This window comes from Plectropomus leopardus, chromosome 17 (assembly GCF_008729295.1).
Source record: "Plectropomus leopardus isolate mb chromosome 17, YSFRI_Pleo_2.0, whole genome shotgun sequence".
In the NCBI taxonomy this organism is placed as follows: Eukaryota; Metazoa; Chordata; class Actinopteri; order Perciformes; family Serranidae; genus Plectropomus; species Plectropomus leopardus.
The window spans coordinates 19,311,644-19,335,331 of record NC_056479.1 but is presented as its reverse complement, the minus strand read 5'-3'; the positions used below and the strand labels follow the sequence as shown (position 1 = coordinate 19,335,331).

Here is a 23,688-nt window from a genome sequence, read left to right as displayed (position 1 = left end):
ATAAATCATAGATTTTTACTGCATAAGTTATATTTTGTACGACGAGGCCCAAAGCTCAGGTTGGACTCGAAATAGACTTTGAGTTTTGCCCTGCTATTCTCTTAAGATCTGTGAGTCATCAAAAACAAAAACATCTTCTCTATACAAACTGTGCCAAAGGTTAAACAAGCAGAAACCCTTTCAATGCTACACAGGAGATTTTATCGAGTGAAAATATTTTATCTAGTCTACAAAAGCTCAACTGCAGCAGTTTTTGAAGTCAACTGTTTTGCCTTTGAAACATTTCTAGAGCTGTAACTCCATCCTGTGACTTCACCTTGTTGCCTGATTTCTGTCATTTCGAAAAACTCATAGCAACACGGGCAACACAAGGTAATTTTCTTATTTAGCAACACTGGCAATCTCATTTAAAAATGGTTAAATGTCATAATACATTTCAGCTGTAACAGCATTAAGCATCACCTGCTTAACCCTTTAAAACCTGGTGCAACATCACTTTTCTTGTACTGCTTTCAGACACCTTTCAGTATTTTAACGCATGAACCCCAAGCAAATTGGTGTGATTTCTTTCAAAAACATGGGGAAAAAAGTCAATGAGCAACTTGATGAGAAACATTCCTCAAATTGCAAGAAATTTGTAAATTTAGAAAAACAAAGCGAGAAGAAATGTTACAGAAATATTATTTTTTTAAGCACTTCTTCCAAGTCATTTTCTTTTTGTCTTTTTTATTTATTTATTTATTTTACTAATTCTGAGGTAATTTTCTTGTACTTGTACTATTTCTTGCTAATTTTAGATAATTTCTTCTTTCGTTGTTTATTGTCTTCTTCCAATGTTTGTGAAACAAATCAAGCCAATTTGCTCACGTTTCAAAGGATTAAAAGGTACACTGAAGGTAAACTGTAGAGTTTCTGACCACATGTGACAATGTTTTGATCAGCAGGTCCCTGTTTCGTCTTCATGCTCTTTTCACTTTGAAAATGTACACATAACAGTGTCTGAAATTACCTTTCTGACTCACTCGCCGAGGGAACTGGTAGATGAAAAAAACTGTGTGGACCAGCATATTTTTTACTGGCCAAAATAATGAGTTGCCTTTTTGTGTCACATATGAATTTGTTTCAGTACAAACCAATGTGTGATGACACAGTAGCTGTGTTCATCATTTGCTAAGTCTATGGGACAGAGTGAGCTTATAATCAATTTGAAATACTTTAATAAAAAAAAAATGAAAAAAAAAAACCCTAATAATTATAAATGTAAAGCCTCAGTTTACTGTACATGAACACCGGTTAGTTATTTAAATGTCAAAAGCTCAATCAGGATTCAGATTTTCAATAAAGACAATGATCAAAGCCCAGCTGATGCATACAGTTTCTTCCACCGCCGATTTGATGAAAAGAAACGTCCCCTCTCTGCATACTGTCCCCCAGCATATGCACGTGTGTCTTTGTGTGTGTGTGTGTGTGTGTGTGTGTGTGTGTGTGTGTGTGTGCGCGCATATGACAGCCTGGAATGCAGTGCGGGCACGCTGATAAAGGCGATGACGGGGTGCTGATTAAAGATGGAGCGTGCTAGTCAATCTAGACGATGACAGAGGCTTGCGATGACAGGAGGTGGAAGGATGGGAGAGGAGGGAGCGGTGTGCTTGAAAAAGTACGAGAGCAGCGCCTGGCGAGGCTGGTGAGAGAGATTTTTTTTGTCTTTGTGTTAGCAGTGTAGGGCGCTAAAATAAGGAACAAGGGGCCTGTGTTGTGCTGGGACGCGTGCTGACACTTAGTATGGAGAGGTGCTTCTTCTCATCTCCTGCCAGAGAGCTGAGGCTGGACTGGGCACACCTGGACACACTCACAGGGAGCAAATTATGTCCCCTAATTAGGTGTTTTAGAAGGAGAATTACAAGGTGTGAAGAGCAGACTACATACGGTGCGTTATGAGCTCTGTTCCACTTCAGAGATTTAGAAGTGATAAAGTCTTTGAAGATGGAAAGAAAACATGTAATTTGTAACAAAAAAGTCACACAGAGTGATGGATGACCTTTTACAGTTTTTGTATCAGAAGTGAGGCCAGAAATTTGAAGACAGCCTGCATCGCTCATCACCTGAGGCTTGTCAGGCTGTGTGTATGCAAGCATGTTGTGTTTCAAACTTTAGTGTGAGAGGAAGAGCACCAAGTGGAGTCTGATAGAAGACATATGAAAGGGAGACAGAGTAGTGTGTGGACTTGTGGGACAAGTGTCAAACAAACACTCCTGCAGGTTTGTTTACTTGTTGTTTTACCACCACTTTTACGGGGGATGCACAGATATGTTTTTCTAGAGCAGATACCACTTTAAAAGTTAAGTTGACAAAAGTTGGGATATTTACGTTTAGTATCACCTCTTCCTTTTTTGTGACTAAACGCTTTTAAAATGATCTGCATGTTAAAACTCACAGCATGCACTTTATCTTCTTTGTGTCTTCTTCCTTTTTCTTTGCATTGCTATGTGTGAGTTGTCTTATATGTAAACTGACGTGTGCAGTACATGCCTTTTTATTGCTCCAAGCAGATGAATAAAGTGATTTAAACTGAATTGAATATTAAAGTAACCTTTCTGCATTAAAATTTAGGTTTCTCGACCAATGCTATGTTTTGTTGAGTTGTGTATTAACACAAATGTTTCTGATGTTCAAATCCAGAGAAATCTGTGATTTCAAATCAAGGACAGTCATTAGGTCACTGTCAGCTGTCAGCGGCACCATGGCTCCTTTTAATTGTCTGACAGACATCTACATAGGAAGCAGGTCCATGCCCATGGAGTCTGCCATGTTGCACTGTAATGTTTCTACAGCAGCCAAGAATTGACAAACCAAACATGTTCCAGATAGAGCTATTGACGTTTTCACATTCATGCATCGGCCACCATAGTTAGCAGCCTTTTAGTAACAAGCTGTATCAGAAAAACACACTTTTTTTCTGTGAAACTGCTTTAGTCAGTGTTTTTAATGGTTTAAATCACTAGGTCCATTTGTTTTGGAGAGTAAGAGACCTCTGTGGATAATTCAGCTCCCAGTAAAAACTTTCTGGATGTCTGAGGATGTCTTAAGTTATCAGAAAAAAAAGGTGAGCACACACTAGCAGGTGGCTTGGCTTGTGGCTCAGCTTTAACATGCCAAACAGCATTTGATAAACACTGATTAGTAATGTGAAACTACTTTATTTGTCATTTTTATCAGTGTAAATCACATGGCGTGTGTGTTTTGGAGAGAACAAGACCTCTGCAGTTAATTCGGTTCACAGTGAAAACCTGCTAAACGTCGAGATCTGAAATAAGGCGAGCACTCAAAGCAGGCACTGGGCGAACGTGCCAAAAACAGCATAAAAGAAACACCAATTTGTCACGTTTTTAGCAGTTCTCATCACCTGGTCTGTTTGTTTTGGAGAAGAAGAGACCTCTGCAGATAATTCTGCCCCAAGTGAGTATCTCCTCCAGAAACAAGCTTGGGAAATGTTTGAGTCAGTCCAGCTCCAGCCCCTCCTACTCGGCATTAGAGAAACACTGATTTTTAACACAAAACTGATTTATTCAGTATTTTCACCTGTTTAATCAGCTGCTCTATGTCTTTTTGAGAGAAAGAGAACTCTGTAGATTATTTTGCTCCTGGTAAAAAACCTCCTGAACAATGAATGCCGATTGGAGACCTTGTGTTGTTTTCTTACTTAAACATGATCTCTCTGTCTCTCTCTCTCTTTCATCTCTAGCCATGACGCCATATTAATCATATCTTTATTATCATTTATTTGGATGCATGGATTTGCATACACTACAGTCCAGAATTTGCATGGTGCAAAACCTTGGCAGATACCGGCTTGTCTTTCTTTTCAAACACCTACTCAGTCACTCTATTGGCTCTGCCCTGTGCGTAGATAACGTCCAAAAATAACAACATCTGACATATCTGTAAGCCCCTTGTGAGATCTTTGATCTGTATTGGACAGAAATCCAACCAGGTAGCATTGGGCAGATGAACATTCTTCATTTTACTTTTATTAATCCAGATCCAGTGCTCTGTTTGAGTGATCATGAATCATCAATCTGAGTTTGTCTTGGCTCGCATACTTAACATGTGAACTGAGCAAACTTATCACACTGTGTCCAGAGTATGAACTTTTTATTAGCAGCTATATCTCCCCTCTCATAGAACGCAGAAGAATAGTAGTGGCCTGAAACAGACACATATGTGGTATCACTGACTGCACAAACCACATGCTCAAAGCAACTGAAGCTACTGGGTCAAAGTTGTGACGGACTGAATATTCTACAAGCTCAAAACGTCTGCATATTGGATAAACTCAGCTGATGACTGATATCTTTAAGGTGTTACACTAATGTAACTATGAGCAGCAAGTCAACGGTGCAAGACACAAGGTAACACTGATTCTAGACATTGACGTTTAGAGACACAAACCACTTTGTCCACTTTGAACTTCCGACACAAGGCACGTGTGTATATGTGTGTGTGTAGGTCAGCCCAAACTCACAGCAGGAGAGCAGCTAATTTAAAATGACAGAGGGCTCTTTTCATTCTCTAGGGCCTTGTCTGTCCTTAATTATTAAAAGAGAGGCCATACCACCGGCCCTGCACTGTCCGGTGTTTGATGCCTCTTAAATGTGAGCCTGCTGACAGATTAAGGCCAGAAGCAATATGTGTGTGTATGTGTGATACTTATGACAGCCCACGAATGCTGATACTGATAACAATGCTATTTATGAGGCAGTATATGCGACTGGCCTCTGGTGTTGATGATCTCCATTAATGTGATGTGCACGATTCCACTTAAAACCAAAGTCCTTTCATATGACATCAAAGAAACTGAAGCTTTGGGTGGTGTTAGTGTGTATGTGGGCATGCACAACCATTACCATGTGGAAGATTTAATACGCCATTGGATCAAAGACCTTTATAAAGATGACAGAGGTAAGATATGAGAGTCATTCTCGCCCAGAGGTTACAGGAATTCTCCCTTCATTTGAGCCATGGAGCAGTGTGGGTCACTGTTTTTATAATTCGAGGTATGACAGATCTGTTTGCTTTACTTAGAGCTAAGCAAGCAAAGAGTTTTATGCAAAAATGCACCCATCTTGTCACCCAGAATCCTGTTTGTTCCAGTGCAGGTCTGGTGTTTGGTATAGAAAATAATCTGCCCACATGAAGTGCTCCCCTGCTGCTGTTTAAGATGATTCTTCTAAACAGCGGCAAGCGAATGCTTGGTGTACAGCTGCTCTCGTGCTCATTCCCTTTGGTGTCAAGTCTTGATCGCAGACAGATGGAATAAACATGAGCACTCTAATTCAAGTTAAATCATGTTACATGAGGTAAAGTTAAAATGTTTAAACTACTTGATGTCATTTGGGGCCAGCCACATGCAGAGGTGATGACTGTAAATAACACAATGTACTGAGAAAATTAAACTTTCCTTCATCTTAATAAAGCAGGGTGAGTACTGAACTCTGTACTTTAAAGGGTACCAATTGAACTGCACTGGCACTTCCAAGTACCGATTCATGTTGAATCCCTCTATGCCAAATGTCAGTTCCTGAAAGCTCATTGGGGTGAGAGCTCAGGGTTTAGACAAGATGTGGAAGTGCAGCGAAGTGCCCCAATGCCTGAGGCCAGCCATTGAGCTCCGAGGCCAGCAACTGAGCTCTACGGAGCTGCCGGGATCAACTTCAGACGGGAGGCGGAAGCCCCCTGCAACAGGGAAACCAGCCACAGAGACTAATGGTGACTTTGTTGAGTTCCCAACAAGCCAAAACTACAGCTGTAGCGCCTATCTGTTGCAATCGGTGTCTGGTGTATTTTTTTCCAATATCACTTAAGTAATAGCCCAGTATCACTGCTAGATGAGCATGCACACACACACACACACACACACACACACACACACACACACACGCATACACAGAGGAGATCAGCTCTGTGTGATTAGGAAAGACAGTCTACTGCTGTATGTCTCTGTTGTACTGTTGGGTACCACTACCAAATCCCAGTACCAGTACCTGTATCAGTTCTAATGTAAACAGAACTAATCCCTTTAATCAGATCTAAATGCTAAATAAACACAAAAGTACATTTTGTACTTGTAGTATTGATAAAGACGATGATGACAGGGTGATGGTAAAAGTACGTATTGTACTTATATTGATGGTCTTGATAGTGATGATGACTTGATAGAATGACAGTAACAGTATATGTTGTACTGTTATTGCAGCATTTCAAGGACCTTCATGGTCCTGATGCTGCAATATTGTAACTGTCATGACGTGTTGATGGTGATGTTTACTACACAAATGGTTGTTATTAGGAGAAGTTGTCATATTCAATGCTCACTGAATTATTATTGGCCCTATGGAGTTAAGGTGGACACATATTAATCTGCTCCAATGGAGCTTGAACGTGCACAGGTGCAAATCACCCTGTGCACAGATTAGTTTCAACTGTTGTATGTTTCTGTGTCATATAGTTTGTGCTTTTATGCGTTTTTCTTATGTTTTTTCCACTTGATGCAACACAAAATGCCCTCTGGGAAAAATAAAATTGAATTGAATTAAAACACACAAACCAACGGCTGTCTCTGTACTCACCGTTGCCTGTGACCGAGTGTTATACTCAGCCTCCATCTTTGCCAGCCTGAGATTGGTGTCCTCCAGCAGCTCCTGGATGTTCTCAGTGTGTTTCTTCTGCAACACAAACTTCTCCTGCTCCATCTCTGTCACTGCAGCATGCAGCTGGAAGGGCACAGAATGACTACATATCAAAAACAGACTTTTCTTGGTGTTTCCACCACCTCTTTGCTTAATTTCTTTTTAACACTGTCTCTTTAAATAATGTCCCCTTTCAAAACATCTTTTTCTTTAGGCGTGTAACATCTTGCTTTTTCAGGGCCAATAAACATAATTTATATGGTTAAGTAGTTTTTTATTATTTCATCTGAGAAAAATCACATGCTTAGTGACCCTGAAGAGATGAGTGGAAATTTCATTAGGATCTTTTGAGCTCCAACAGCTCGGTTAGCTGGAGCAATGAGGAGTGAAAACACAATTTACCCAGGGCAGAGAGCATTCATTTTTCAGCACTAAAAAAAATCCACACTAACTTAAGCACAGCATGAAAGAATAAAGATTTTTTTTCTAACAGTGCAGCAGAGCCTGCCTGCTTCCAGCGAAGTCTGCTAGTCTCATGCTATCAAACAGCCTTCCTCTGGCTCAGGGCTGCTTACAGGGGGCTGGGCTGCAGAATATCCAAACCCTTCAACTTCTCCCTCATACCTTCTTCTCCCACTCGTTTTTCAGGGAGTCGGTGCTCTGATCCGACATCTTCTTCAGCTCAGCAATCTGCTTCTCTTTGCTCTCGCAGATGACCTGGGATTCCCGCAGCACACTTTGAACTGTGGAAGAGCACACACACAAACTCACAAAGAGCAGTCAGGCCCTGCCTCAGGGTATGTGCACGGATGGACACACACACACACACACACACACACACACACACACACACACACACACACACACACACACACACACACACACACGCTCATTGATGTGCTGTCTGTAAATCAATGTCAATAACAATATTGCATCTATCAAATGGCCAGTAGCGCTCCTCTTTGCCAAGTTTATGTTTCTCATCAAATGCTTTGAGAGGAAAGACAAAAGGGCGGAGAGGCGAGAAGCGCGAGAGGAACAGGGAAGAGGAAATTTAGCATGAAGAAAAAGGCACACATTGTGCGATTAAACTTCAGATTGAGGCGCACAGCTGGAGAACGTCACTCTACACCAGTCTCTTTTGGAGTTGTATCTTTTTGGGCCTTTTACGCTGAGTGTTCAGAGACACTAGTATAAACATCCTTCCAGTTAACCCTGCAATCTAGTGACCTCTCACCTTTCTTCTCCAGCTTACGGATCATCTCTTCCGATTCCTTCTGCTTGGCCCGGTACATGCTCTTCATCTCCTCAATCTCGCCATTCTTTCGATCCAGAATCTAAGAGGGGAGAGGGAGATGATATTCAGCTTTTTTTATGCTTAAAAATGTCTAACTTGCATACATTATGAAATGTGTTTGTTGAAGCGCTTTTCTTTCACCAGAGGCTTGTGCTATCAATAGATACTTTCCATGCAAAGTTCAGAATTTTTGCTCAAGATTCTTAGTCACACTTAAATTTAAAAGGTACCAATTGGAACCCAACATAAATAGATGGAAACACAACCACCGAAAACAGCTTTGGAACCTGCAATCACGCTTAAAGGTACCCTGTGGCGTTTCTGACCACTAGTAGCCCTATGGGGCAATGTTTTTCTTCAGTGTCCGTTTTTTTTGGTTCATGTACCACACACAAGGATGCATATTCATTTTATGCAATATTTATACAGGTGGGTGTAACACTCAAAGAAACGCAGAGATGCTCTAACATGTCAGGGAAGAAGTCTGCTAGGAAGTTAACATAAATGTAAACATTGCAGGATTTAAAATTTTTAGAAATAAATCTCTTTGCAAATGTTTTCATGAAAACAAGTTTGTATGGCCTTACGAAAAAAATGTCAGAAATGTTTGTGAGCACTGCAACAAAACAGCAATTTCTCCTAAATGATGATCATTTGATAAAAAACAAATTCATAATAACTTAAAAGGGATGTGGAACATTTTGTATACATAATTCCCTGTGTGACCTGGTGAGATCTTATTTTCCACAAGCCTATCTAATCCTTAGGAGGCTACAGGCTAACTGAGTGAAATGCCATCTGAGAGAGCCACCTGTGCCGAGGTGTGATGAGGTAACTGCATCTGCTTGCTGCTGCCATCTGTGAGCAATTAGTTAAATAAGGCCATGGAGAGTTGGAGCTCCAGTTTGAAAGGACAGTCTAGCACTCTCCATGTTTAAGGAGAAGGTGTCTTGGCTCAACTGCATTATGCGCATTTATACAGTATGTTCATTATGCAATTTGTCTCAGGGTGTGTGTCTGCTGCCTGGTGTGGCAGAGGGCACATTTTCGAACAGGTTGTAAACAAATTCACTAGGCTGGTTTCATGAGCAAACAGTTTTTTTGTAAAGTTATGGTGTAATGTAGGCTTTCATGTACTCTATTGATATTTTGAATCCACAGTCACTACAAGGAATTTTACCCTCATGATGAAATGAAATCAAATTAGCGTATATCAAATATGTGTATTAGTGTAGTACTATTAGTATGTTTTCTTTGGTGTATAATCGCCAGAAAATATTAATTGCCCTGATTTCATAACCTTAGAATCATTTCATTTTCATTTTATCTGCGGTCATTAAAATAAAACACAAATAAAGATAATCTGCAAACTGTCAAATATGTGCCCCGCTAATCGGCCAGGCTGATGATCTGTCGACCCTAAACTGTTCATTAGGAGCGCTGCTGGAATATATAGTACCATTTAGTGTCAGGTACCGCCACACATATATTTAAATTCTGTAGGAAACACTGGGTAAGGCCACACCACATTACCATGTTAGCTCTGTCAGCACTGCTACCATTATTAGCAGTATTTATGGAGTTAGCACCATTAGCTGCTAGCCATTTGCTCAACCACCTCCATGTTGAGGGCTGTGTGCAGACAATCCAACTCAGACTCTGAATCATAGACATGTTATGGATATGGATTAAAATGTTAATCTAAACCTCTTTAAAAGCCTAACTGATAATAGTAGTGGTAAAACCCTCCAACTGACAAGACAGAACAAAACAGACTAGTCCAACAACAGATTTTCAGCTCCAATTTTCTTGCAGAAATGGCAGAAAGTAAGAGTGCTTATTTTCCCCTCAAGAGCCGTCCCAAAAGCACATAAGACTTTACCTTTCTAGCATTTTGTTGTATCCAAGTGCACTTAGCTGCCAAGCCTGTCATCCTCTCAGTGTGAATGGGACGGGGGAGATGAAAGGAGGATGGGGTGGATGGAGTTAAAGTTCACAGAACATTCAGGGATACCCAATTTTTTTTTCATTTTTACCAGCCCGGAGAGACTGTTGTCTTTTTAGGGGTCTGCTGAGCAAGGCGGTGACACAGTGTCAGCTCCAGGGAGAGTGCACTATGAGGTGGGAAATGACAGCTTTTAGGGTGCCCATTTGAGGCTTTTAATACATCTTAATGTAGGGGGGAATCCAAAACAACTGCCCATGGCTTTAACCAGTATCACCAGTGAATGGAGGGAACTGGAGAAGAAAACACAGCTACAAAATTTGGAGTTAGATCACTTGCTTACTCTGTGTACACACAGAGAAACACATTTCACAACTACATCAGAAATGTAATTGAATCCCAGTGGCATTCAAAACAAAATAGTTAATGATTATCATCGCTTGTCTTCTGATGAAAGCTGCGGTCTACTGTTTATCTCAGATCATTTACATGTTCAGAAAAAGAACATAAAGATGTGCTTCTTCACCCGAGGTTATTAGATATTTCAGAATTAAACACAGTACTGATCCACAACCATTAGCAAACAACACTCAGGCCTGTTCTCTCATTACCCTCTCCACAATGACCAGTAGCCTTTCAGCAGCTTATACATTATTCACGAGGAGACTAATTAAAACTAAACCAAGCTTGCCCACCTTCGTTCAACCTCGTCAGAGTGCACCCCTGAATCACCCCCCTTTGAAGCCATTAGAGGGAATACTGGGTAAAATTCAGAGGAAATTAAATCGGACATAACTCGCAATCTGTATGTAATTAAAGAGAGGGAGAGAGGGAGAAGAGAGCTAGCTGTCATCCTGTCTCTTGTCAAACACAAAGCAGCAATGGGCATCTTAAAGTGGAGGGAAAATTGGAGTGTTTTTCCTTTTTATTAAAAGCTTCTGTGGCAGCAAAGGAAAGTCATACCGAGGACGTGACAGATCCCAGGTGCTTGATCTGCCGCCTAACTGATGGGCACCAAGTGTGAAGTAAACCAGCTTTACCGCTATTTTCACCAGCTGACAAAGAGCTTTGAAGAGCTGATTATTTGCGGCATGGGGCGATGAGAAGAGGAGAGACTTGTTCCTTTCCTTTTCATTAGCCACCAAATGGAATCAAGAGCCATTGATGGGCATTGTTACGCAGGTTAACGAGTTTTCATGAGCCTTGAAGTTCACAGATCTGTCTGTCCAGTGGCCCCAGGAGAAATTATCAAGTCATTCAAAACTCTTTTTAAGTGTTATCTCCAAATATAAGTGGAGCTATAAGGGTTCTGCAAACATATTTTTGTTATGTGGTGGATATTCTGCCAGTATCGGCTCAGTTTGGGTTTTAAACATTTGAAATCACGGTTCCCTGATGACATGTAGAGACTGAAAATGGGTAATTATTTCATGTCAATCACGACCAAGGAAAAGCAGTAGAAAAGCATCCCATAATGGGATTCAGACATGGTCACACTACACCTGCAGATTCTGATTTGGCGTCTTATTCCAGTTGAAAACTGTTTGCAAAGACAGTCCAACCTAAATCAACTTAACTTCTAGGCATGCACTAAATACTACTGTATATAACACGACAGGACGTTGATCTGTTGTAGGTTAATTGAATCAATATAAAATTAGTGCTGTATCATAAATTGGATACCTCTGTACTTATACTCGCTATTTTGAGTGCATTTGAGTGTGTTAACTGAAAAGTATGGCAAAATGCAGTGCACTATGAGAATCCGAATGGTGCACTCATATCAGTAAAATACTAGAGTGTGGAACTTTGACACTTCACACCTTTAATACAGTATTAAGGGTGTGAGGCCAGTTGAGTGACAGGCTGTCTGCAAGACATTGCTCCTCCACAGCTCCAACTTCTCACCCAAATGTGGTCACTTCTAGCTCAAAAAACAAAAAAAAGAGAAGAAAACAAGATGGGATCGACCAAAATGCAGATGAAGAGGCAGTCCATTTCTACAGTCAATAGTTATGACGAAAGATATATGATCTAGAGGCATAGATTTGTTTGGTGTTCATGTATGTTAAATTCCCCTTCACTGTAAAATATTTTAATAGGCCTGACAGATGGTCAGAGGCTTGACAAGCTGTAAATATGCGGCTGCTACTGATGAAATTCACAGATATAGAAATGTGAAGTGAAATGTCATTATTAATACAATAAATAAATAAATACACAGAGAAGAAGTCACGTGAGCAAACAAACAAATATAGCAAGCATATGTTTTGGTGAGAGACGGCTGTTGTTGTTGATGGCCAAATTTATTGTGATGCGACCTGTGATGCTGTATCTTCAGTGATCATGAAAAACACTGAAATAAGTGACAACAATATGCCTTTTCTCATATACTACAAGCTGCAGACAGAAATTAGATTGTGCTGGTGAAATGCTGGTTCTGGCAGAGGATTGGCTACCTTTCAGTTTTGATTCTTACTTTCTCAACATCTGCATCATGTCTTTGCTGCATCCTCAGTTTCTCCTCCTGGTGCTTGGACTCCAGAACTTTGATCTTCATCTCAGTCTGGAAACACACAGATAACCGTACATCATATTATGTAACACCATGGACTTTCTGGAGCACTTTTAACTCTCTAGTGAATCTGTTTTCATTTCTATACATGAAATGCAGTTGGTATGCATAAAAAAAACATCTGCTTAAGGCATGAAATATTACTTATTATTACCAGGCAACACAAGGATTAAATTTTGTTCTAGGGAATTATACACTGAGATCTGTGTCCAAACTTTTTTGAGAGACATGCCTTGGGAAAAAAAAATCGTATAGATTGACAGAATAACAGAAATAACATGAATCTGGATGAAAGAAGATATAGTGCGTCCTTTCTTGCACACACACACACAGTTGATGATGAAATAAACCACATTTAACATTAACATTTATCCGTGTGCAGAGCTTCAAGAAGCAGTGTGAAACTGAGATGTACTCAACTGTGTGTGTTTTTGTCTGTGTACATGTTTGTGATAAAATCTTCAGTCTATAGCGCAACAAAGTGAAAGCCTGTGTGTGTGTGTGTGTGTGTGTGTGTGTGTGTGTGTGTGTGTGTGTGTGAGTGTACTTGTGTGCAGTTAATCATGAAGAGAGTAGCTGTTTTCATTTGAGTGTTGTCAGAGGATCAAAAGTTCAGTGTTGTCATGTGCATGTTGGAACAGATCCCCTAAAGCTAGAGAGCTTTCAAGTCTTAAGCAAATGAAACCTAATGACCTTTTCTTCTATGGTATTTTATGCATAATGATCTATTTGTCGGACTTGGAAAATATTTATCACATCTGCCGTGACAATGTTATTCACAAATATGGCTTGGTCTTTGAAAGGTGTTCCCTTTTTCTGCAGAAAGACAGTAATACTAAATGACAGTTTGTTTTTTTTGGTGTACTTGATAAGGAATACTGTGACTAACTGTCAGCTAATACTTTCTTTAGTGGAGGACAGCCACAGTAGACATATTATTTTTACATATTTTCTATTCTCAGAGCCTTACAACTTGTGGGGCAGAAATGCAAGCTTTTGTTTGTGGGTGTGCGAAAGAGAAAGAATATGTTTTTATGTAAAATAAAAGGGGTTTATCCTTTAAGAGATTTGAATGCAGGTCCTTATTTTGTGGCCTGCAGGTGGGGCAGTCATTGGCTGTTGACTGTAACAATAATTGCCTAGTCTTGGTTGAATCACTATCATCTTCATAGGGTTTCCACATTTTCATGGACAAAGTTCCAAAACTTTACTATGACTTTCCATAGATCAAAAAAATAAATTTCCATGACCACTCCCACATACATGGAGAAAGATGTAACACGTAACACAGGCAGATAATAAAAAACATACGTGATAGTAAAACACTGTCACGCATCAAGGCAGATTTGAGCTACTTTACATAAACAGCTACAAAAAATAAATTTGCCATTATGTAACAGCATATGGCAGTTTATCCACGAGTGATTACTGTAAAAATTTATCATTATTACGTAGAATAAAATTCCACGACTTTCATCAAATTTTCAAGGATTTCATAAATTCCATGACCTTCCCAGGCCTAGAAAGCAAGACTGTGAAATTCCATGACTTTTTCAAGTTGTCCGTGGCCATGAGAACCCTGTCTTTAACATAACACTCATTAGGGCTGGTTATCAGTCCTCACTACCTTTAAGCCATAGTCCGATACAACCCAGTACCAAATAATGTAAAAAGTTCTCCAGTCAAGTGCTACCCACATTTAATCCTTTTTCTACCCAGATCTATAAAAAGGCTATTTGTTTGCAGCCAATCACTGGAGCTTTGTTTCACTTGCAATGTATGATTGCCTCATTATCAAAGCTTGAAGCCACGTAGTCTTTAGTGTGGTAAAGTTGAGCGCAGTTTATTTGACTGGGGCTACTCAATAGACAGTGAATTGAGATATATGTTATAGATGAAACTGAGTGCATCCAGGGGAATGATGTAAGTATGCTGGTACTTTTTCTTGTTCAGAACTGAGAACACTACGAAAGATTAAACTCATTTGGTATAAAAAGGAGCAGCATCATTTGTTGTATATAGAAAAGCTCCAGACTTTATGCATGCTGACATCACAAGCTGGAGACTTACTTCTCTGGTTTCTGGCTTTGAGAGAGTAACTTATTCTCACAAATATTGACCAAACTTTGCTCTGCCATAGAAATATCAAATTGTGATACTTTATTTAGATGGCACACCCCTTTAAAATGCACTTTTTATGCTTCTTTTGCAAACTACATGTATTGTATTATTTCCAGCTAATTTTACATGACTTTTTGCTGCTATTTTCATTTCCTTTAGTGTTAACATACGGTCTTTTGTAAGTCACAGTTCCTTCTTAAAATATCTTTTTCCACAGCTTTCTCTGGTGACTTTTTCTAGTTAGTTTGCCACAAATCACACACAAGATGTCTCGCTCACAAACACACAACACATGGACGCACAAAGAGAACCTTTGACAGAAAGATGACTGGCCATCTGCTTTGATGTCAGTACTCATGTTTAGTCACTGTCTGTTCGGGTGTGCTAATCAACCCTGGAGCAGGGTGACAATGTTCTTCCTTTGAAAGTGTGGCTGTGTGTGTGAACATGTCAGTGGTTAACAACATCCCGAGGCTAGCTCTCGTTTGTTCTAGTCATCAAAACAATTAAGTAGAAAATTCCCACGGCATTGCTTGGCACCATCAAACCACATTAGACCTTCTCTTGGTAAAAATCAAAGGGGGAGCAGCTGTGATGATGGCCTGAATGAAAATATGATGCAATGGCAGTATGGTTAAGTGTATATGTATATATCGATACAATACAATACAATACAGACATCATCAGCAAACTGGGTGTTTGAGAAAAAATCTGAACTCGTGTTGGGGTTGAAAAGAGTTCAGATTTTGTTAAGATGTCAGCACTTTACTTTGGAAGATCATTCTGAGTAAAAATAAATAAAAGTCCAACTACGACGCATAAAATTGCCTCCTAGATGCCTCTCCTCATTATTGCTCTTCAGCTACATTTATACACTGTATCCTTGACAAAGCTCTGTTAAGTGTTTTGTCTTTGTTCTGTCTTTTTTTTCTTGATTTACCACCATTTCTTGTGCAATTGAGGCGACCACAGGAGACCTGTCAGAGTAGAAAGGAAAAAGCAAACGAAAGTGAGAGAAAGACAGAGAGGGAGAAAGATGGCAGTGATTGAAAAGCAGAAGAGTAAGTGGAGACCTGATTCTGCTGGTGCCCAAAAAAAAAAAAAAAAAAAGCACATGTGGGGGTGTCACTTTCTCATCCTCTCTTCAAATGCTCTTTGGAGAAAGTTTGTCAAACTAGATCAGGGGCGTTTGAAACTTGTTTATAAAGGCGTCAGTGAAGGAAGGAGGAGGAGGAATGTCGTACACCTAAGGCGTCTGAGATGCCTTCAATCAGCCCGACTGGGTGGTACAGCTTTTTTCCCTCTTCTCTTCTTCAGAGTTGTAGCGAGCGCTGTAAGATGCCATGTTTTTTGACACTCCGCTCTTGAAAGGATGAGAGGGTGGGAGAGAAGAAGGGGAGGGGGGGGTGGCGGCGGCAGCAGCGGTGGGGGCATATGAGAGAAGGAATGCAAGGAGAAGACGGAAACAGTTGCTTTTTCAAAAGCGGCGCGGGGGTCAAGGCCTTTTTCCTCAGAGGGATGTGTTCACAAATCGTCTGCTAACTGTTTGGGCTCCACAAAGCAAGGTTGCGTTTGAGCATCTCCTTCGTCTTGCCTGAGATGTACAATGTCCTGGTACGTTTTTCATCCTCGGTAAACACAGATGCTCGAGGATAGTCGGTATGCAGCGTTCTGCTATCTACTGAGGAGCAGCTAGATCTCATTTCCACACTCTGACAAGAAGTTAATTTACTGTAGTCTGTCCAGATAGCAAGGGTGGATAAAAAAAACTTAGGCTACAAATGAATCTTTGACATGTGCAAAAAATTCTCAGTTTTAGAGAAAAGTAGCTCTGAACACAGAGTAAGTACACTCAAAATTGCTAATATGAACACATCAAGAACATAAGAATCAAGTAGAGAGGACAGAAATACTTGAAACAGTAACTTTATCATTATGGAACACTGTTGGTCCCTCGTGTCTCTCAGCCTGAAGCACCATCTTGAAAGCCAAACGAAAGAACTGGTCCCCTTTTAACTACTAAGGCTCACTAGCTTGCTCTTTTTTAGCTTTGAAAAACGTTCAGATAAGAAAGGCTATGGCCCTCTAAATCACAGGCTGAGAGCTCAAGCTCCATCCCAGAGGATCCTTGGATTAAGGAGACCGCATCATTATGGCAACAAAAAGCAAAGGGGTCTGATCCCTAGTCAGGGGCTTGTGACCATTAGAGTGCGACTGCTTGACATTAACAGACTCATCTACATTGCTATGCCTGCTGCCAACGATCCCTCAGGTCAGGTATCGAGGGGTTAGTTTGAAGACATGCACACATGCAGACTTTAAAAAGAAAGCTGGGGCGCTTTAATCAGCCTGTCAGTATCTTCTTCTGCAATCACACAACTCGGGCCTATGGCTAAACCTGACTCATCCATCACCATTTAATTGAATTTCCAAATAAAGACCCAGCCCTCATAATGCTGAGCACTGCTAGGGTGTGCTGATGGATTAGCAGGACTTCACTGCTCCTGCCAGACATTTTCCACAACTCACCCAAAAGCAAACACACTGTATAAGCAAAGTGACTCAAGGCGATGTCTGCTTGCGGTGAAGTTTCTCAGCTGCCACTCATTGTTCCACAGGAAAAGAGCAGTCAGCATTCTTATCAATGCAGTCGGTAGCTTAGCGGGAGGATGACTTCGGTGTGAAAGCTGAGATGTTCGTTAAGCTGCAGCCAGCTTAATGACATGTGGCGTGTATAACGCTTTAAACCTGGGTAAATTTTCAACTAGGCTTTGGGGATTAACGGGAAGTGATGTCACTGTGATTTCCTAGTCTGGGCCCAGACAGCCACGCAATGGCAGGGTTGGAAAGGGCTTCAATGGTTCTGCAGGAAAGCTTAACGTGGCTATTGAAGATGATATAGTTAAGGTGGGATTGGTGACTCAAGTCACTTCTATAGGGAAAATACTGTGTGGGTGTGTGGTAACAGCTGCAACTTGTGGGGTTCAGAGTTCCTGAAATCCACCTAACACACTTTTAATTGCTAATGGTGACTTAAGACACATGATCGGAGGGCACATCTTAAATGATAAAAACTAAGAGAAAAAGGGGATTTACAGTGGCATGTCATGATCCACAGGCCTATTATGATTCCTCTGTGTGCAGAAGGTAGAGTCAAAAGGGAATTTCCAGAACCTCACAATAGGTATCAGAGAAGTACTGGGGCAACACTGCAGAGTTCAAGACAAGGTTCTGCATGTGACTAATAGGATATTTTGATTCACAGGTCATAAACCAAAGTATTGGACAACTTGAAATTTGGATCTGATAATGACTAGATGAAACGTTGAGGTAACTGTTCTTTAGGTAGAAATTTAGTGGCTGATACCAATACCAGTGAAATTCTAAAATTCTCAAAAACCAAACTGTACTGTACCAAAGTATCGGTTCTTGGGACATCCTAAGCTGGCAGTAACTTCCAGAAGCCTTGGAGGTATAGAAGGTAAGGCCACGACATACAAACTATATCTGTCAATAGTCTCTTTATATATATATTACCCTGCAGCTTAATTTTCACTCTATTTATGTCAAGAAACCTTCATCTGTGGTAGAATACAACATAAAAGGGAATAGATTGGCTACAGTTGGCAAACGGCACAAACCTAGGCACCATGTGGAAATTAACTTCAGCTCGGCACCATTTCTCTCATTTACCAACGCGTCCCTCCCGGTGCCTCTCTGTGACTTTCCTAAACTGGTTCCCATACTGAGAGCATTCTCAGTGGAAATGATAGGTCAGTTCTGTTTCCTACAGACTCTTTCTTAAAACTTTACATTCTTATTTAAGGGGATGTACCAACTACAAAGATGGGGACAAGATATTCTTAACTCTCAAATATAAAAAATACCATTAACTACAGCAACAAAAATGACCGAAACCTTCCGACTCAGTTTTAACATGAGCTTAACATTCTAAGATTTCCCCAATTTATTGCAGGCCCTTTGGATTGGATTGCATTACTGTGGATTGTATTGGTGTAACTAATAAACTTGTAACTCTGTGTATATCAAAGTAAAGTTGGTGCGGAGGATAAATATGGTCTCCTGAGATGTGATAAATTTATATTCCCACCACACACCGCTGTATGTAGCCAGTCAGCTAGTCTGAGGCAGGATCAAACAGCATGGGACGTTACTTTAATGTTTTCGTATTGGTGTTGCTGCATTCACTATCAGCCCACAGGTACCTGGTAGGCTTACTAACTGGGTAGATGTGTATGGGGGAGTACGTGTGTGTCCACACATGTGAATCACAAACAAATCTTTGTTCTGACAGGACAATAAGCAAGACCATTGTTGTCCGTCATGTCTCATATCCTTTCCTTTTTTTCCTACCCTTTCTCCCTCCATTCTCTGCCCTTTACTGGTGAAGCCCATCTAACTGACTGGAGCGCTTTCCCCAAGCAGACATGAAAAGCAACGGCTATTACAGCCAAGTCATGCTCAGTTTTATATTTAACAGTGCGGGTAAAGGCCGATGGTGGGGTGGGGGTGGCGGGGGGGGTGAGTGGTGGTTTGGGAGAAGTGGGGAGGGGCAGAGGGGACTTCAAAGCATGCTTTCAGAATGGGATTTTCAGCTTAAATCCACATAAGGAAAAAACTGTCATCACTGGGAGCCGGCATTATTTTTGTCTTCTAAGAGGAACGCTCGCCTCGGCCATTTCAACAATACAAACTATGCACAAAGATGTATGTACATGGCCATGGGGGCCATAAAGCAGTCAAGGGAGCTTTAACTTCTGTATGCGTTCAGCACTTGCTTCTATACAAATACTGAACGTACTGAATAGAGAGTGGCGAGGGTTTAGGCTTACTGGAATGGACAAAAAGGGCAGTCTTTAAAATATCATGTACTGCCTTTGGATACACAAAGAAAATTATTGAAGAATTCTGATATTTATCACACATAAAAGCTTTCAGGTGCTGCTAAGGGCTCTTACTGTGGTGTATACCTCCTTGGTCTGTGCGGGCTGTGGGCCCTGATCATCAGCCAAGGTGCTGTTCCTCCCAAAGCTTGATTTGAAAATCTACAGAGATAAAGAGGAGCAAGATTAGGTGATGAGGTGACTAAGGAGTTAAAAGACAGCACTATTTTCTACATAAGAATAAAAAAAAAAACACAAGACCTCTTGGCAACTTACCGGAGACAAGGGAATAGGGTTCTCTCGCAAATACCTCGGGTTTTCAATCTGGAAGAGTAAATAGAAAAACTTTAGACCTCTTCTTCTCCTAACAAAGTCTTACCACTACCAGACTTTAACCTCCACCCTCAGTTTGTCATAAACAATGTGGAAAACACATCAAAAGCATGATTCTGTGGCTGGAGTCTCTTCCGTCAACTCTTGTCTGTTTAGAAAGACAGAAAGCGTCGGGCTACATCAAGGCATTGTGTGTGTGGCCGGCTCTGTTTCCGCTCTCAGCCCCTCTTTGCTGTCCCAACACGGCTCTTTTGTCAACACTCAGGACCACTAATCTGTAAGCTATCCTCGGTCCGTTTACCGTCACATGGAGACAAATATGTATACGTCCTTGCCAAACACTGACACGGCATGTCCTTTGATTCCAGTGTGAGACACAAGAGATGGGAAAAAAATGAGTGGGCTGCTAAACTACCTGAATGCACATTTCAAATGACTCTGCAGCATTACATCAATATGACTCACAAACTGTGACTCTTAAAATCTTTATGTTAACAACTTGCTATTTTCCTTGCGTTATTTGATGTTTGTTTATGACCTCATTATTTTCTTGTGAACTCGCACTATCATACAGGTTCTTTCTCATGCACTGAGGCTGTCTATAGGGGCTGCTAACTAGCGGCAAGATCACGGCCTTTCAAAGCCGTGGGGCTGACTGTGGAAATGACAGCAACGACGCCCAGTAAACAGTTCTAATCGCTTCAACATAGGGATGAAGGAGGAGAACGCGGAGGAAGAGTCAGAGAAGGAGGAGGAGGAGGAGTGTAGACTGGGACTCATTCAGTGGTAAAAACCCCCCAAAAAAAGGATTTAATGTTGTGAGGTGGCACAACCCACACGAAGCTGATCCAGAATGAATAGAGGATGAGAGAAGAGAAACTGAAAGAACCTCAAAGCTCGAGACTAAAATAGTTACATCTACTGTACGAGGATACAGTCACAATCTGTTGCTTCAGGGTGAGCGGGTGACAGGTGAAATGAAAGCAGCTCTGCTTCCCAACTTAGTCGTGATGCAGGTAAAAACAGGTCAGACATTTTGTTGCTGACATACTACAAGCTCTCAACAAAAGAAGACATCCAGATTCACTACAATCAGATTTACTGTAAACTGTAACATGCACACAGAGAGAGACGAATTTACTCAACACAGTCTGCGCAGAACAGCATCAATGGTGCGTGCCATGATGTGTGATGAATTGCTACTTAAATTTGGCACTGTCTAAAAAAAAAATCCATATTTACCAAGTGATGAATCAATCAATATCCTTCTAAAGTAGTGCCCAGACTCAAAACAAGAATGGGATTTCTTTTTATACCCGCAGACAGCTAGTCATCAGATTTGATTGAGCACGGCCCACAGGGCAAGGAAGACGTGTAGACTAAATGCTGTGGTGTAATGCTGGCACAGCGTGATACTAAACTTGGATTTGGTGCACACGTATATGCCTGTGCGCACACTCTCATTCTGCATGCCCACACACATGCTCCTGTGTGCACATGTTTGTCCAGCCTCGCAGCTGGCACGGCGTCCTGTGTCATTGGAACCTGACGTGGATGGATGGACGGACGCAGAAGAGGAACAACACTCCACATCACAAGGCCTGGCTCTACAGCCAAACAAACATACAGTGATTGATGGCTTCCTAGTTTCGGACTAGCGTTGAGCAAGCCGTCAGCACACCCATTTTACCACAGACAATGGAGGGCCAAGTGGAGGGGAGTAGACTACCCTTGAAATCTGTATGAAAAAAAAGATTTTTATGCAATTTTCTCTTATTTGCATGCTTTTTTCTCCCTCAACAGCAGGTCAGTTTTTGCTGCACCTACTGTAACATTCAATTCCCATTAGAGATCTGACAAGTTGCTGTAGCTCATAAGCCACAGACTAACCGAAAGATGAAACAGATGGTGGTCCAGCTGACTCAGGTTTTATGTCTCTTCAAGGAACTCCTATCTTAGTCTGAAGCAATCTGCTGTCTACTGTCCAGTATGGTCACCATGCTGACTACACAAACTTTATTACATTAGAGGTGAATGAAAAAACTGATGAAGACTGCTTCAGAACATCTAAAGCAGAGCTAAAGATGTTCTAGATAGAGTGACGCTTGGCTGTGCTGAAATTTATGGCCGCTTTGAAGCAGTGCATCTATAAAACTTCTGTAAACTTGAAGGGGTTTTGTGTGTGTGTGTGTGTGTGTGTGTGTGTGTGTGTGTGTGTGTGTGTGTGTGTGTGTGTGTGTGTGTGTGTGTGTGCGTGCGTGAAGGAACATCTGTTGATTTGAAAGATGCAGGCTTGGGGGAGCGTTGCCAAGCAATGCCTCTTATCAGCGTCTCAACACAGACGAGTGCAGAGTTGAGCAGTACACGGCTTCACGTCTGCTGATAGATACCTCAGATTACCCGAGTTTTGAAAGAGAGAGGAAGAGAGAACATGGAGAGAGTTGGAGAAAGGGAGATGGACACGCAGACAGAGGGGAAAAAGTGCCAGAAAGAGCTTGAAAGATATGATTGTAGAACAGAGAGAAACTGTTAGAGAAAGAGAAGAACAAACAGACAGAGAAGGGCTGTTCTATAGGAAATATCACTGTGTGAGTAATGCGGGAAAGAGGACAGAGGCGACAAGCAAAAGAAAAAGAGAGACTTTGGGTCATGCAGGTGAGGAGATAGGGAATAAATAAGGGAATAAAAGGCATGAGGGCAGAGTGCTTATCAAGCCTTGGCCTGGTGCACTCCAGACAGAGCAGATAAGAGAGGCGCACACATCTTCACATGCTCAGTTTACACAACCCCTCTCCCACTCCTCGTCCCACCCTCACATCCTACAACAGTAATAAACAGCCTAAAGGAAGTGGTTTCAAGAGGACACAGGTGAACGGGATTTTACACCCTTTGTTTGGCAGAAGCTTGTAGAAGGGCTGGGCCTGAAAAATTTAAAACACCAGCACCTTTAAGGTGATAACAATACCAGTAGAGTTCTTTATCCGATACCCGTAATGTGAATTGAGTGGCATGTAGTTTTGCCATAATATCAAAGTTTTGGTGGCATCTTGGTACGCTCCAACAAAGACAGGCTGTAGTGGTCATGTGTTTACCACACTTTAATTTTAATGTGTGGCCCACCATGTAAAAACATCTGCCGCCAGGTATAGATTATATATTTTTAGAGGTGGACTGTTCAAGAGAGGCACTGTTAGGGGCCGTACACATGACGCACCTTTTGCACGCACAATTCTATTGTTGTCAATGGAGACGCACGGCGGGCATGCTCGCAAGCCTCATTCTTAAGCCACACTCATAAGCCACTCCACTGCTACACACACACGTCCCCAAGCGCCTGTTTTTCAGGGCGTAACAGCCGTGCCCCGAGGTGAACAGAGTTCAACTTTAGGAACACGGCAGTGCACACTGCATATCATGTGACGAAGAAACAATTACATCTGGCAGATATCTCTCCTTTCCTCCATAAATATAAGGAGCAGAAGCTGATCATTTTATTGCAGGGATATCATGAGCTTTACATCTCCCCCACACACTATATTTCAGGCCCAATACACACTAGAAAAAGATCTGCTCTGCACTAAGGATTTCTGTTAGGAGAGCTATGATGCGGTGCTGGTTATGGTCACTTAGCAACCTCAGACGCAACCGGCCTCCGTACTCATGAAAGTTGGCACAGGACGGAAACAAGAGAAGAATCCAACCCAAAGACACGGCATATGTACGGCCCCTTTGAATATGCACACCATTTGGTTATTCACTGAGGACAGAGCTCACTCTGGGTACAGATGGAGCAGTAGAACGCCAGGTGCTGTAAAAGAAATTTAACC

At 41.4% G+C, this 23,688-nt stretch overlaps 1 protein-coding gene across 2 annotated transcripts in view; it reads right to left on the bottom strand.

Moving 5' to 3' along the window:
- Positions 1-23,688, bottom strand: part of cep112 (centrosomal protein 112) — a 132,259-nt gene that overhangs the window by 93,496 nt on the left and 15,075 nt on the right. The window contains exons 7-12 of one of the 2 annotated variants that reach the window (XM_042505151.1): positions 19,805-19,852; positions 19,604-19,690; positions 12,408-12,494; positions 7,924-8,023; positions 7,311-7,429; positions 6,627-6,770 (exon numbers count right to left, since the gene is read on the bottom strand). In XM_042505151.1, coding sequence (XP_042361085.1) covers positions 6,627-6,770; positions 7,311-7,429; positions 7,924-8,023; positions 12,408-12,494; positions 19,604-19,690; positions 19,805-19,852 — 585 coding nt within the window. The remainder of the gene's footprint in view (positions 1-6,626; positions 6,771-7,310; positions 7,430-7,923; positions 8,024-12,407; positions 12,495-19,603; positions 19,691-19,804; positions 19,853-23,688) is intronic. The other variant, XM_042505152.1, reaches the window with a different exon arrangement.